This window comes from Adiantum capillus-veneris, chromosome 28 (assembly GCF_014529385.1).
Source record: "Adiantum capillus-veneris isolate H3 chromosome 28, ASM1452938v2, whole genome shotgun sequence".
Taxonomy (NCBI): domain Eukaryota; kingdom Viridiplantae; phylum Streptophyta; class Polypodiopsida; order Polypodiales; family Pteridaceae; genus Adiantum; species Adiantum capillus-veneris.
In genome coordinates this window covers 48,028,886-48,042,853 of record NC_140958.1, presented here as the reverse complement: position 1 = coordinate 48,042,853, position 13,968 = coordinate 48,028,886, and the positions used below count along the sequence as shown (strand labels likewise).

Here is a 13,968-nt window from a genome sequence, read left to right as displayed (position 1 = left end):
CACCACCTCCTCTGCTCAAGACCCTATCGATGGCCTCTTTTTACTCCCATCCAAGGGGCCGCCCTCCCTTGCAAATGCATGCCCCTTTTGCATGACTCCACCATCCGTTTAACGAGCCTCCCCCTCCACTGCATGCGCCACCACACAGATGGCCCTCTCGCTTTCAGCCGACTCCGACTGGAGCTCCTTTTTTTTCTTTTTTTACCTCAAAGCTTTTTTTGACTTAGAGTGCATTCCTGCAAGCAAAGCAAAAGGCAGCCGTATGAAGCCCTTCATATAGTAACCATAGTCCGATGCAATACCAACTTGATAGTTGGCAACATACTCGATTCGCACTCATGAAAAATATTGAGGTGACTGCCCTCGACGCCGCATCTCTAATACACACGTCAAGTGGTGTCGACGGTTCCAACCGGAACTTGGCATACCTGTCTTCTAAACATCCCGATGACTAGAGGCCCAAAATCATGGCCCGACCTGGATGTGCCACATCTGGCATACGCATCATAGCACCGTCTGCCTTCCAAGTTTGAGAATCACAAATTGACCTGTACAATGTCACCTTTGGCATACACATCCTGGCAGCAAAGTGTCGAGCAGACATTCCGCACAAAATCCCATATCACAAACCTAATGGTACCTGCATCCAACACTCATCGTCGCGCTCACAAGATTGTGATATAAACCTTTGCTTCTGCTGCCTGTGATAGCAGGAAACCCTTGAAGTTTTCCCTAGCATATGCTCCCTCTCTATGTACCTAGCCCCTAGCACCATCATAGACTTGCCCAATGCACCTGCCACTTGCCTGCAAACCGCAATGCACGGACTTCTTGCACCTCCATAGGTCGACACAGTCGAGCTGTACCATCATTGCCCAACCCCTCGTTGAGCATTCATGCTCAACCATAGTATTATTTAGATGATATATCAGTGCATAAGAAGAAAACTGATAGATACTATGTATAAAAAGCATTAGATAAATAGATAGAGAGATATTCATTTGCTGTAGATCCCGCCTGGGTCGAATAGAAAGCCATAAGGTCTCCCAATTGTAAAGAAGCTTCCGCTAGGATAAAAAATATAGCTTTCATCATCGTCATCCGTCAATAACACATAGGCAAGTATTCCTTGCTTTGCACCTGTAACTTTGTCTGCCCACCTATCTTGTAGACATTCATAGCAAAACCCTTGAAAAAATTGTATACATGGACTATCTCCACGCCCAAAACAAACCTTCACACCCTGGAAAGACTTTGCACCACATGTCTCCCCGCCAATGGCTAGAGAGCTCTCCTCAACATCATTGTCTTTGAAAAACACAACCTGCGGCATCCGATCATCCAAAGCAAACACTGGCATATCTTCATTTGTGGACCCTTCACGCGGTACTGGAGCAGGCACACAGCCTCGCATGTCGTGTATCCTCGCCATAGCTTTAGCAACCAAAACCTCCGACTCGCCATGAACATCGACCATCGGCTCATCGAATCCCCAATCATCTTCATCAAGACATGCCTCTTCAGTCAACATGGTCTGACCATCACAAGGCACGAGAGAGGGTTGCCCAACACCTTGGCCTTCGCAAACTGACTCTTCACCTGCAACCTGCTGTTCTTTGACCAAATTATCGACATACATAACATCATAGGTCTCATACCTTGAGAAAGCAGACTCCGTTTCCCAGGTGCTATCCATGTCAAAGGCACTGCTATAGCTCGAACCCAGCTCGGTTTTCTCCACAAAACTCACTGACTTTGGCACTTCAACTATCTTCTCCACCACTGCTTGCTTTTCGGAAGTCACTTGGTCAAGCACATCAGACGGTACTTGGTAGACTCCTCTCTGCAGCTGATGAAGCCTCGTAGGCCCACATGGTATCGTCTCTACTTTGTCATCACACCTATTTGCTGTTACCACATGTGCATCAACAAAGGGTCGGATTACCTGAGGCTCTTCCCTAGCAATTGGTCTAAGCACCAATGGACTCGCCAGAACCCTCTTTGCCTGCTGCTTCTTTAAAAGCTTCTTTGTCCTGCTTTGTGCGTAGGCTACTGCCTCCTCGTATGTGCACGGCCCATCCAACTCGACTTTATCTCGCACTTTGACATGCAAGCAATCCATAAACTTGGTCAACTTCAAAAAATCAGCATTCTCTACAGCAGATACCTTGACCAACTTGCTCCATGTGGCCTCGAACTCCCACACGAATGCTCGAAAATCACCATCAAGGCTTTGCTTTAGGTTGTCCATCATCTGCTTCACTTCACTCCACTGCGGGTTGACCACATAACGGCTTCGGAATGCCATTTCCAATGTGCCCCAATCCAGCTTTTCTTCAGCCTGCAAGCTCTCATACCATACCTTTTCTTTGCCCCGAACCAGGAGCGGGAAAGCTTGTGCCACTCCCTCTTCTCTCGACAGGCCGCTCTCCAACAGGAAAAGGCCGTAGTCTTGCAGCCACACTTCAGCATTTTCAACACATGTAAAAGTCGGAAAACCTGACCACATCTTTCTTAGCAGCACTTGTTCTTTGAACCTGGAAACACCGCAACACCGTCTTCGACTTAACCAAGGAGCAATCAGTAGCTCCTCAGTGGGGGCACCACTGATGGGATGGGGGAAATGGGAACACACCTGACACGCAAGCTAGCTTCCTCTCTATAGCTCAGCAGGTATCCAACACCCCAAGCCACACAGAATCACACACACATGCACTTTCTACAACTTGCACTGAACAGCCTCGCTTACAAGCAACTTCGGCTACACAGAATCACCTTTACCGACGCACACCAATGCACCCATATCTGTAAACACACTCACATCGGGAGACCTCGCAAGCCTCGAACGCATACAAAACCACATTCGATCTGCAACCACAATCAATCTCATTGTCTCTCTCTCTCTCTCTCTCTCTCTCTCTCTGCACACACACACACCAAAGACCCGGAGCCACCGCTACCACGGGCATAAGGCAAAGGACGATACACAGATGAGAAGACTGATGACAACTCCAACATGAATACTAAACCAACCAGACCCTAAAATCACTTATGCATAACACAAGAACAAGATTTCGGGTACAATGATGGCGATGCCTTGGATCGGCTTCTAGCCTGCTTCGATTCCGATGACAGACACCCTCAAGTATTCCCTTTGCCCCACAACTTGACGGACCTGGACAGCCCCTTGAACTTGCTTTGCTTCCCTTCCTTTGTACTGACGACCAACATCCTTAATGACCACAAACTTGCCCTTTGCTCATGCTTCACAAGGAACTTTAATTCAATTCCTACATAGCAAAAAAAAACTTTCCTAGATAAAACTTGAACATATGTAGGAAAAGTCCAAACCAGTAAAAATGGAACCTTTTATTACACATATATGCAGTAAAAATGACCCACATAATAAAACTATGTAGCTTTTTGACCAACACTCATGAAAAGAAAACTATATAGTTGTTTGACCAACATATGCACAAGAAAAATCTACATAGTAATTGGAACGGAAGAAAATCTATATAGTAATATTCACGTTAGTTTTATATACACAATCTAATACAATAGGTAGACAAAAAGGGTCACATAAGTGAATAACATAAATTTAACTTTTTCATTATATACAAATTTATTGACTTTATAATTAAAATAATAATATTATAATAACAAATCTCACAAATGTGTCCTAGATCTTGCATCAAAGAAATTAAATCTTTGCATCAAACTCATTCAATATTTGGAGCAGAGACTAGCTCATAAGAAAAGAACAATATATAAGAGTAACTCACAATAGCTTTTTCAAGAATTCAATCTAAGTCTTAAATTTAATAATTGAAAATCATTGACGCTAGAATGTTCACCCTTTCTTTGGGTCTCAAGGTTACATTAAAATAAACAAATCACCATAACATCACTCAATCACAATTACATCATCCACACTTAGTGGAGAAGACTCACATTTGAAAATTCTAACTTTCTTTGTGGCCAAAAGGTACACCACAAATGATGAGCGCATTCCATCCACACTTTGCTCTTGACGATCTCCTGTGAAATCTGTACTAGGCTTTGCTAGATTGAAACTAGACTTTAGCGTAATATACAATGCATCAACTGTTGGAACCTCTAAAAACTTGATTAGAATTGTCTCTGGGTCGTCTTTGTCAAAGTTCATATCCTAAATAAAAGTTCAATTGTAAAAAGTCACTACTTAATAGAAGAAACTAAATCCATGCCAAAAGATGAGTACAACTAAAGTCAATCTCCTTACATATTCATGCAGCCCATTTGAGAGTTCATTGAAGGCCTTTGTGTTTTGAAGAGTAACACTCTCATTAAGAACATTCTTTAGTATACTCTATATGCATAGAAAAAAGCATAAAAGTTCAGTTAGAGCTCTAGACTATGAACATTTGGGCAATAGATAACAACTACCTTTTTCTTGGTGCAATCTTTTTTTTCCTTTTTAGTCTGCATCATATCCATCATCTTTTGATTCCACTGCATCAAAAATGTTAAGTTAAAGCTCACAGCATACAAGGATATGAGATATATAAAAGTTAAAAGATGTGAGTAAACCTTAGGTGCATGCTTGCTCTTTCTAGAGCACACATCTACTTGATTTTCCTCATGAGAGCTCTCAAAATACAAATTTTTTTAAAGGAGATCAACCTTTGCATGTTCTTATGATAAAACACATTAAATACATAGCTAGTTTAATTATTGTAAAGGACAATAACATAGACATACCTTTGTGACATCTTCAATAAGAGCCAAGAAAGAACCATTTGAAGGGCTAAAGCCTCATCCTTTTCTTCTACATCCTAATAGTAAATTACTAGATTAAAGAAAGTGTACAAAATAATTTGAGATAGTATAAGTTGAGAAAACATACATCTAGAAGGGCTTCAACTTGCACGCCAATGAAAATTTCCTTTGAATAGTTATGGTCTTTCTCAAAGTCAATATGAGGATGATAGACATCCTCATTGCTAGGTTGTAAATGATTTTCCTCAACCTGCAATTGTATAACATTTGTAAATAACTTTAATGAAAAAAACAAAAAAAAAGATGTAGAAACTCCCACAAGCTGTTTTTCTTTGTCTTCCGCCTTTGTATTCACTAAGTTGGTTCCCTACAACGCACAACTTCACATAATCAATCTTATTATGATAGCTAAAAACTATGAAAAAATATTGATAATGGGGCTTACAAAAAATAAATTTTTGGTATTGACCAGTGTTGATTTTTTCTTTCCATTCTTTCTCTTCGCTTGCCTGTGATGCAAGCAAAATGTGTAGATGTCCTACACTTTCCAATGGTACTCTGCACCACAGAACCTCATCTCCTCAATTTCATCATGGTGCTCTTGAATGAAGCTCAGAAGTTCATCCTTCCCCACTAGATTGTGTTGTAGGTCACAAAGCCTTGGAATCAAATGCTTTCATCCAACCTCTAACAGTTCTCAAAATGGAGCAATGGACTGCATGTACACTGTCAGCGTAATACTTTTCAAGGAACTCTTTTCCATACAAGGGTGCTGGATCTCTATCACTTTTCTTGAGTGGGAAGCAAAAGAGTTGCTCATATGTCGGAACTGGTTTTTCAACTGTGTCTTCCTTTGCAACTTGTATAGCCTTACTATGCCTTTGAGACAATCTTCCAGCTGCCATACTATTCTTATGATCAACCTTAGAGGAATCTTCACCACTTGATTCTAGCTCATTTACCCTTTTCTCTAGCATTGCTATTGTCTCTTTGAGAGACATTGTTTCATATGGAGAAGCCATGTAATAGCTACAATGTCACAAGTTATACCTTAAATCATATAAAGTGTGAAAAAAACTTAAAAACCACAACAAAATATTCTTTCCAATCAATTAAAATACTTTAATGTTAGATAGATAAAAGGCTAAGCACTTGTGCATCTCCAAACTACTGGCAAATTTAATTGTGCACCACTTCTTGAAGACATGCACCTCCTACTAACTACAATAAAGTCATGTATCACTACTTTTCATGAGTTCCAATCTCTCTCTTCGTACTGCTGGCTTTGTAACCTCCATGTAAAATGATCAAAACTATCGCATACTAGCCAAGCTAATTTGCATTTTTTACCCTGGTGGTCAATCTCTCTAACAACTGCGTGTACAAGATCATCTTCACCATCAATTTTGGTTGCCAGAACGATATCACCAACCTCTAACAAAGGGCGTGTATGTCCGACCTCTCCCAGAGTTGTAAGAAGATTTCTTTGAATCAAATCCTTCACCTCATACGCTACTATCCTATTACCTGTCAACAGAAGAGGTATGAAATTATGCATCAAAGATGAGATTGGTCTTACACAATCCCAAGTGTATGGCATAGTTTGTTGTTGTACAAGTCTCATTCCAGCTACATGATGAACTATTAGTTTGTCAACCCCATTGTGTGAGGATATGCATTGTCTATAATACTCTGCCCCAAAATACAAATAATATTGACCATTGTGCTCGATAGAGAACAATGTTTTTATTTTGGCCTTCCAATGCCCTACAAGAAGAGCATCAGTATCACCATTGTCCTGCTTTACAGTCACATGGTCACCAACTTTAAAAGCCTCACCCTGGTAAAGTATCTTTTGGTAGGTTGTGACAAGAGTATTTTCACCTTCACTAACTATCATCGCCCACAGTTGTTGAAAGTACCTTTTCTCCTCATTTGATAGGCATCTCTTTGTGTGTTTCTTCTTGGTTATACCGATTCCTTTTGCTCTAATCATGTTGTGGCAGTAAGCTGGTTCATGATTTGCCAAAATCTTATGCCATAGCTCCTTGGCTCTTGTTAGAGATGAGAGTTCCAAGAGCCCTTTTCATGGAAGATAGAGCATTGTGGACTCATAGGATGCAGTAGAGTGAAATCATCTGGGAGTATCAATATTTGGTGTAAGAATGACAAATTCCTCTCATGTGGCAGTAATCCATCCTTCTCCTCTTGAAGCATGCGAGTAACCCATGTAAACAAAACATGCTTGTAAAAGTGGACATAAGTTATCTCATTACTTTTTTAATTTGTCTTTACTCCCATATATATGGAGACCATCCTTTAAAAAATGTAACACCAATATACATCATGAGATCCATGCCTGATAATGTCATCAATCAATTCCCCATTCCCAACAACATGCTCCAATGGTGAAGAGTTCGGACCAATGAATTCCTCACTCCTTACTCGCCAAGATGAGAACAATGATCGCATCATCTTGATACTCTCCTTTGTCCAACCCTTTTCACGACTAAAATTGTAAAATGTGTGGGCAATGTCTATGAGGAGAAGACCATGATCATACATGGGTCTTGATACCTCGTTGATGTCACTCAATACATATGGAAGACACATTGAACAAATTTTTGATTTTATCTACCTTAAAACCTTCAAAGTACTTGCTAGGAGTGTGTGGCCACCTGCCATTGCGAATTGATGATGGTGCAAGCTTGTATACAAGCTTGCAACATTCATCCACCTTCTTTTTTGATTAATTTTGCAATCCTCGCATGACATTTGATGTATATTTACTGAAAAAATTCAATGGAAGAACATGCATTGTATCATACACCAAGTCACATGACAAGTCAAAGCCATATAAGTCAAAGAACTTCCATAACATTGACTCTCCACATAGTCCTGCATGTGCAAGATTAGTCTCTCTTTGAGTTTGAGAGGTTGCTCTTCTAGCTTGAGTTACTGCATTGGACATTTCCAAAATGGAGTGTTTTGTTGGTGAATATCTTGATTGTCTTCTATTGTCATCATAAACATATCGCCCTCTATACATTGGATTACTAGCATCAAGAGTTGCTTTGGGCTTGTCTCTTCGACAGCCCTCCTTGACACCGTCCTTGAAGAGGTCCTATTTTGCAATGGGCAAAATGGTCTCCACTTACCATCATAAGCATCCCGCGTAATATGCATGTCTATTGCCGTTCAGTTCCCATGCCATATATTTTGTTGACATCATAGTTGTAGTGTACTGTTATTTCTGACATGAAAAAGTCTTGCAATTCCTCCATAAGAGGACGTAGAAAATCACCAAATAGACCACTATTGTTTTGGGCTACTTTCTTGGAGATAAATGGGAGGAACAGTATTGGGAGTACACTAACGTTGGAAGACTTTCTCATGTTCAAAATTTTTATCTCTACCACCCCACTGTCTTTCTGTGTGGTGCGAGAAGATTGGAACCCATCCCAATGCAATAGAAGTGCCAGGTTACGGGGATTTCCCCGGAAAATTATAATTCCATATGAAATTACTCAAAAAAATGAAAAAATAAAGTAAAAATACCATGCCAATAATACTAAGACCATACCTCAATCAATTTCTTACTAGTGACTATATGTCTGCGACAATCTCTACACACAAAAATATATTCTTGAGTCTGCTCATGCCACCCTTGTTGAATCTCGTGCAGACGGAATGAAGGAGGAAACTTTGTGTACACCTTATTACACCCTAGGTTTGTACATATAACTGGAAGCTCAAATGTCTGATGTGGGTCCCAAAAGTGTTGGACTATACAACACTCTGTGCCATCCCAAAAATCATGGATAGACTCCGGTTTCAGTGGCTTTCCCAACCATTTGTCTCGGTTTCTCCACATGGAGAACATGCCATGGCACAAAGAACGACTCTTCAACATAAGCTCAATTTGTCTCCCAATTGGGAGATAATCAAAGGCTAGTGTCTCCTTGGGAGGCTTGAGACAACTTGGGCACCTTTCACAATATGCCAAGCAATCACTCTTTGCTTTCCTTCTTCTATTATTACTAATGCATGCACAAATTTCCACACTACATCCTTCATAGTTGTCCTCCTTGCTTGGAAGTAGGAGCTCTGGCTCATGGAGATTCCCTTCTTCACCCATGCAGACTCTGTATCGAAGAGGTTGTACCATACCAAGTCCTTGAAATAGAGATTGCAACTGCTCCCAGCAAGCACGCACCCTATAATTATCAAACAAAAAACCATCCCAATCATGTTCAAGTCGAACAAAGATTTTGCTCAGGCTTAGATCTTCTCTAGTGGAGTCATGCTTGCCTATTCTTGCCCCACCCATGTCATCGAAGAGTAGACGAAGCATTTTGTCTTGACCACTAATGGGAACTTGATATTGTTGAGATGTAGAGAGAAAGAGAGAGCGATGAGACAAGAGACACACCATATACGCTTCCAAAGACTGATTCATATTGAGGACAAGATACAAATATATAGGTGAGACCAAGTACAGTAGAGTGAGCCATATATAGCTCCAACACCCCCACTCAAAAAAAGGTCTCTAGCTTTGGATGAAAAAACCCTTGGGGAGTTCAAGGGAAAAACCCAAGCCCCTATACAATGTGAAAATATGAACCAGCGGTGATGATGTGAAAGGGAATTGTGCATCTATGTGCAAATATTCAAGTGACTTAGATATCACAATGTGCAAATGTGGAGTGTGCATAGTGCATGGTACCTAAAAGATTACAATGTCATATGTACAAAGCTATTACAATAGCAAAGAAGCTAATCTAGAAAGAGTGAGGCCGAAGCAACTCCAAGCTCCGAGCGCAAGAGGATGAAACGTGACTCATTGAGGCCTTTGGTCAAAATGTCTACAATCATCTGGTCACTTGGACAGTGTTCAACCATAATGGTTCCTTTGCGTACTTCATATCTGACATAATGATAATGGACAGCAATGTGCTTTGACTTATTATGTTGAACATAATCTTTTGCAAGACTAATAGCACTTTGGTTGTCACACCGCAAGGGTGTGCTAGAAAGAGGAGAGTGACCAATATCAACCAGCATTTGTCGAAGCCAAATCAACTCACGAGCTGCAAGTGATGCCGCAACATATTCTGACTTAGTCGTAGAAACTGCAACACAACGTTGTTTCTTGCTGGTCCAAGAAACAAGATAACCATTTATAAAGAAGCAATTTCCACTAGTAGATCGCATAGATAAATGTGAGCTTGCCCAGTCTGCATCTGTGTAACCCAAAAGAGGAAGAGATTGCATAGAATCCGATGTGAGTTGTCGTCGATAGACTAAACCCAAATCTGTAGTGCCTTTCAAGTATTTCAATACACGCTTTGCAGCAGACCAATGCTTAAGAGAAGGACATGCAAGATGTTGTCCAAGATAATTAGCAGCAAACAGAATATTAGGACGAGTGTTCATGCCAACAAACTGAAGACATCCAATCAAGTTAGCATAAGGTTGATTTGTGACAAGTTGACCGCCATTGTCAGAAGTGTTCTTCGTAGAGCTTGGAAGACAAGGTGTGTTGGCTGAATGTGCAGATTCCATACCAAATTTTTGAATAGTATCTGCAATAAACTTTGACTGTCGAAGGAATAAAATACCTTTTGTACGGTTCCGTTGGATTTGAATGCCAAGACAAGAGTGAATCTCTCCAAGATCCACCATATCAAATGCAGAAGACAATAACTTTTTCACTTGCTGAAGAAATCCCAAATCATTGAAAACAAGGATCGTATCATCCACATAAAGAGCAAGAATCACAAAACTGCTACCTTGGCGTTTTATGTATAAGTTGGGGTCTGACGAGCAAGAGATGAATACTTTAGAGGTGAGAAAAAGATCAAATTTTGTATACCAGGATCGCGAAGCTTGTTTGAGACCATATAGTGCCTTATGGAGTTGAGCAACAAGGTCTTCTTTACCTGGAATAACAAACCCTTCTGGTTGCTCCATATAAATTTCCTCTTCCAAGTTACCATTAAGAAAAGCAGTTCGCACATCCATTTGATGAGCTTCTAAATCAAATTGAACAGCAAATGCCAATAAAACTTGAACACTTGTAATGCGAACAATTGGTGAAAAAGTCTCTTGATAATCAACACCAGCTACTTGGGAGTAACCTTTTGCAACTAAATGCGCCTTGAACTTGTCAAAAGATCCATCTGCTTTTACTTTTGTCTTATACTGCACCCACTTACATTTAATAGCTATACGACCAGGAGGTAATTCAGTTAGTATCCATGTACCTTTAGAGATAAGAGAATCGTACTCTGCTTCCATAGCCTCTTGCCATTGATCCTTTTGTGGTGAAGAGCTAGCTTCATCATAAGTAACGGGATCTTCAGAAGTAGCAAAAGAATTATCAGCAATATCGTTGTCAAGAGTTTTTTGGAGCAAGGAATTGCACATATGTACATATCCATGCATGGTGCATCGAATAAAGGATTTCCCATTGTCCAGAGCCAGGTGGTTACGTGGGGCCCACATGCGTACAGGTAGGGCAGCATGTACATAGTGCATCGATTTTCATCGTTACCAGTACTAGTGTGTTTTTTCTACAATAATGAGGATTTGGTAGTGCATAAAAATTCTCGAGGAAGCTATCCGCGGGCCGACAAAATGAGGTAAGCAGGTGCGTCATATGGCATCTAGTAGCGTCAGGACGGCGAATGGGGTCAATACTTGCACGCGGAGAAGTACGGGCACAACATGGATGTTTTCTTGTGATAATTATGCAAAAAGGTCATCATGAGGACCATATGTTGGGGCCACTTCACATGGTGGCGGGAGGAATTATTGAAAAAAATCGAGTGCCAGGTGTGCGTATGGATGCAGCAGGGTGACAACTATGCACTGCGAGGTCAGTTTTTGGCCTGTTCGGGGTCCGTTTAAGGTCAACTAAAAGGCCAAGGGTTCCCAAGTAATAAAGCTAAGTGTGGGAACTGAAAAAATTGAGATAAGACCAGAAAAAACGTGGAGAAGAGAGGAGGAACAGCCGCAGGTGTGTTTTTGCTCATTTTGGAGGTTGTTTTGGCCGTAACTGCTCATCCGAGGTCGGATTTGAGCACTTTGACATTGTAGACTGGGGTTTTGGGCCGTTCCAGATGCGATGGTGCTATCCATTTTGCCAAATTCCTCACTCTTTTTGTGTTGTTTTCCTGTGTAAGTTTCTCCTATCATCGAAGTTTCTGCTCTAGTTTGTGATTGTATCTGGCTTATTTTACCCATATTGTGTGAGCTATTTGCCCCATTGGTGTTGGCCCAAGCTCAATTGTATCTAAACATAAGAAATTATCCTCTTTTGAGCTGAGTTTTTTGGGTGTGTGTGTGTGTGTGTGTGTGTCCGTGGGGAGTGGGCAAGTGGATAGTCTCTCTCCTCTCACTCCAGAGGTGTGTTCCCTGTCTCGTCCAGGTGTGTTGTCTAAGCCGAGTGGTACCCCATAGTGTGTGTGTGTATCTTCCCAAGAGTGTGTATCGGGTCGTTATAGAGGCGCTGTCTGTGTTTTCATCCCGCTCACATTCTTTTGGCGCCCCCACGGAGGATCTTCTTCGAGTACCTTTTGCTTCGAGCTTCAAGCTTCGAGATTCGGGATTATAGGTTACAGGTTACAGGTTATAGGGACAGGTACAGGAACAAGTGATTCACACAGGTACAGGTAGCTGGAGTACAGTGATATACTAGCACTGATGTCACTTGCAGTTGTTGTGGGTATGCATCACTTGGCGCCTATTTGAGCGCATTGTCTGTTGGATTGTATGTTACTTGTGGAAACTGCCATTGTACGCATTTGTGGAGCCATACTTGGTTGTATTTGGCAGTCCCAGCCATTTCTGAGACTTGGTCTGGAAGATAGTCATTTCTGAGACTTGACTATACGCAATTTGCATTAGCCTTCGTGTGAGGGTCGATAGCGTGAGGTTTTATTGAGCTGGGGGATTCTCAAATGTGGAGATCCTTTCGGTGATACAGGTAGCTGGAGCACCCTTTTCGTGACCTCGCCATAGGCTATGTACTAGTGAGTCCTATTTGATGCTCGGGTTCTATTGTTGACAGTTTATGCATACATATACAGTCTATATTTTGGGTTCCTACTGCTCTACTTCTGGGAAAACTCTGTCAAAATTTTTCCAAGTTATGATGGCTGGTTTTTTGGTCTTTTGATCCATTTATACTATTATGCTGCTGAAATTTTGGAAAAATCAGAGGATAATTAAGGTGTGCTTTCTTGGGAGTTGCATGGTTGACTTTAATGGATGATCAAAATGGACCTCAGTTCACTCCTTTTCATTTAACTCAAAGAATCCAGATTAATGTTCATGTGTCTAGGAAGATCTTTTTCCAGTAGCGCATAGTCTTTATGTTTGGGCCAAGAAGATTACGAGAGATCCTCGAATGTCCTTTGCCTGTTGTAATTCCGATGATTAACTATGAAAACTCATTTGATGTGCATGTGTTTGTCCTTATCTAAAGCTGAGCTCCATTGAAGTTTCTGTTGGGGTATAAAGCCCAATGTGGTCGCCCAGGTAAGTGGGCGGGCCGCCAGGTATGTACACATATTCTTTTGTAAAAACCTAATAAGAACTCACTATGCTCTACACATTACAATAGAGCGAGTTCACCATATCGTTGTGCTCTTCTTCTCGCACCCTCTCTCGCGTCGCACTTCCGCTCGTACTCCTTCAACTGGTATCAGAGCTCAGATCGAGGCTCGGGGCAGCACTGCAGGAGGCTAGAGTCACCAGCTCAGACGGGAGTGAAATTCCACAGGAAAAGAGACGGCCCCAAATCTTGTCAGAAAACCCGTAGGGCTCGGTGTGCTCAAAATTTCATTATGAGGTCATCTTGGTCACCATTCGGCTTCGACAAAGTTCTGCGCAGGCCATTTTCGACTACGTGGTCTCAGCGGGTGCAGATCCGACTCTGCAAATTTGGGGTTTTCGGCCTACGACTGCAGGTGCTGAGGATATCGACACTCCCAGAGTGTTGATTTGTGGCTGTCTACACATCGAAGGACGGCTCACAGTTCTTGGAGGCGTGTCATATACGACACGGGCGCATCTACACACAGTCTGTAGGCGACATCCACTAGTTCATCAGGTAGCTTGTGTTTGCTGCTTGATATTCCAGATTTCATCCTGACATTGCAGGTACTTCCACATGGGATGTATTGTCAGAGATGATGTATG

At 41.6% G+C, this 13,968-nt stretch overlaps 2 protein-coding genes across 2 annotated transcripts; both read right to left on the bottom strand.

The window, feature by feature from the left end:
* Positions 1-997: 997 nt before the first annotated feature.
* LOC147420401 (uncharacterized) lies at positions 998-2,509 on the bottom strand. Its single transcript, XM_086504783.1, has one exon. The coding sequence runs from the start codon at positions 2,507-2,509 to the stop codon at positions 998-1,000; it is 1,512 nt and encodes a 503-aa protein (XP_086360909.1).
* Positions 2,510-3,907: 1,398 nt separating this feature from the next.
* LOC147420400 (uncharacterized) lies at positions 3,908-4,781 on the bottom strand. The gene is made up of 5 exons (XM_086504458.1): positions 4,744-4,781; positions 4,573-4,630; positions 4,429-4,494; positions 4,265-4,351; positions 3,908-4,171 (listed from the first exon to the last, which is right to left on the bottom strand). The coding sequence occupies exons 1-5, from the start codon at positions 4,779-4,781 to the stop codon at positions 3,908-3,910; spliced, it is 513 nt and encodes a 170-aa protein (XP_086360584.1).
* Positions 4,782-13,968: the final 9,187 nt, after the last annotated feature.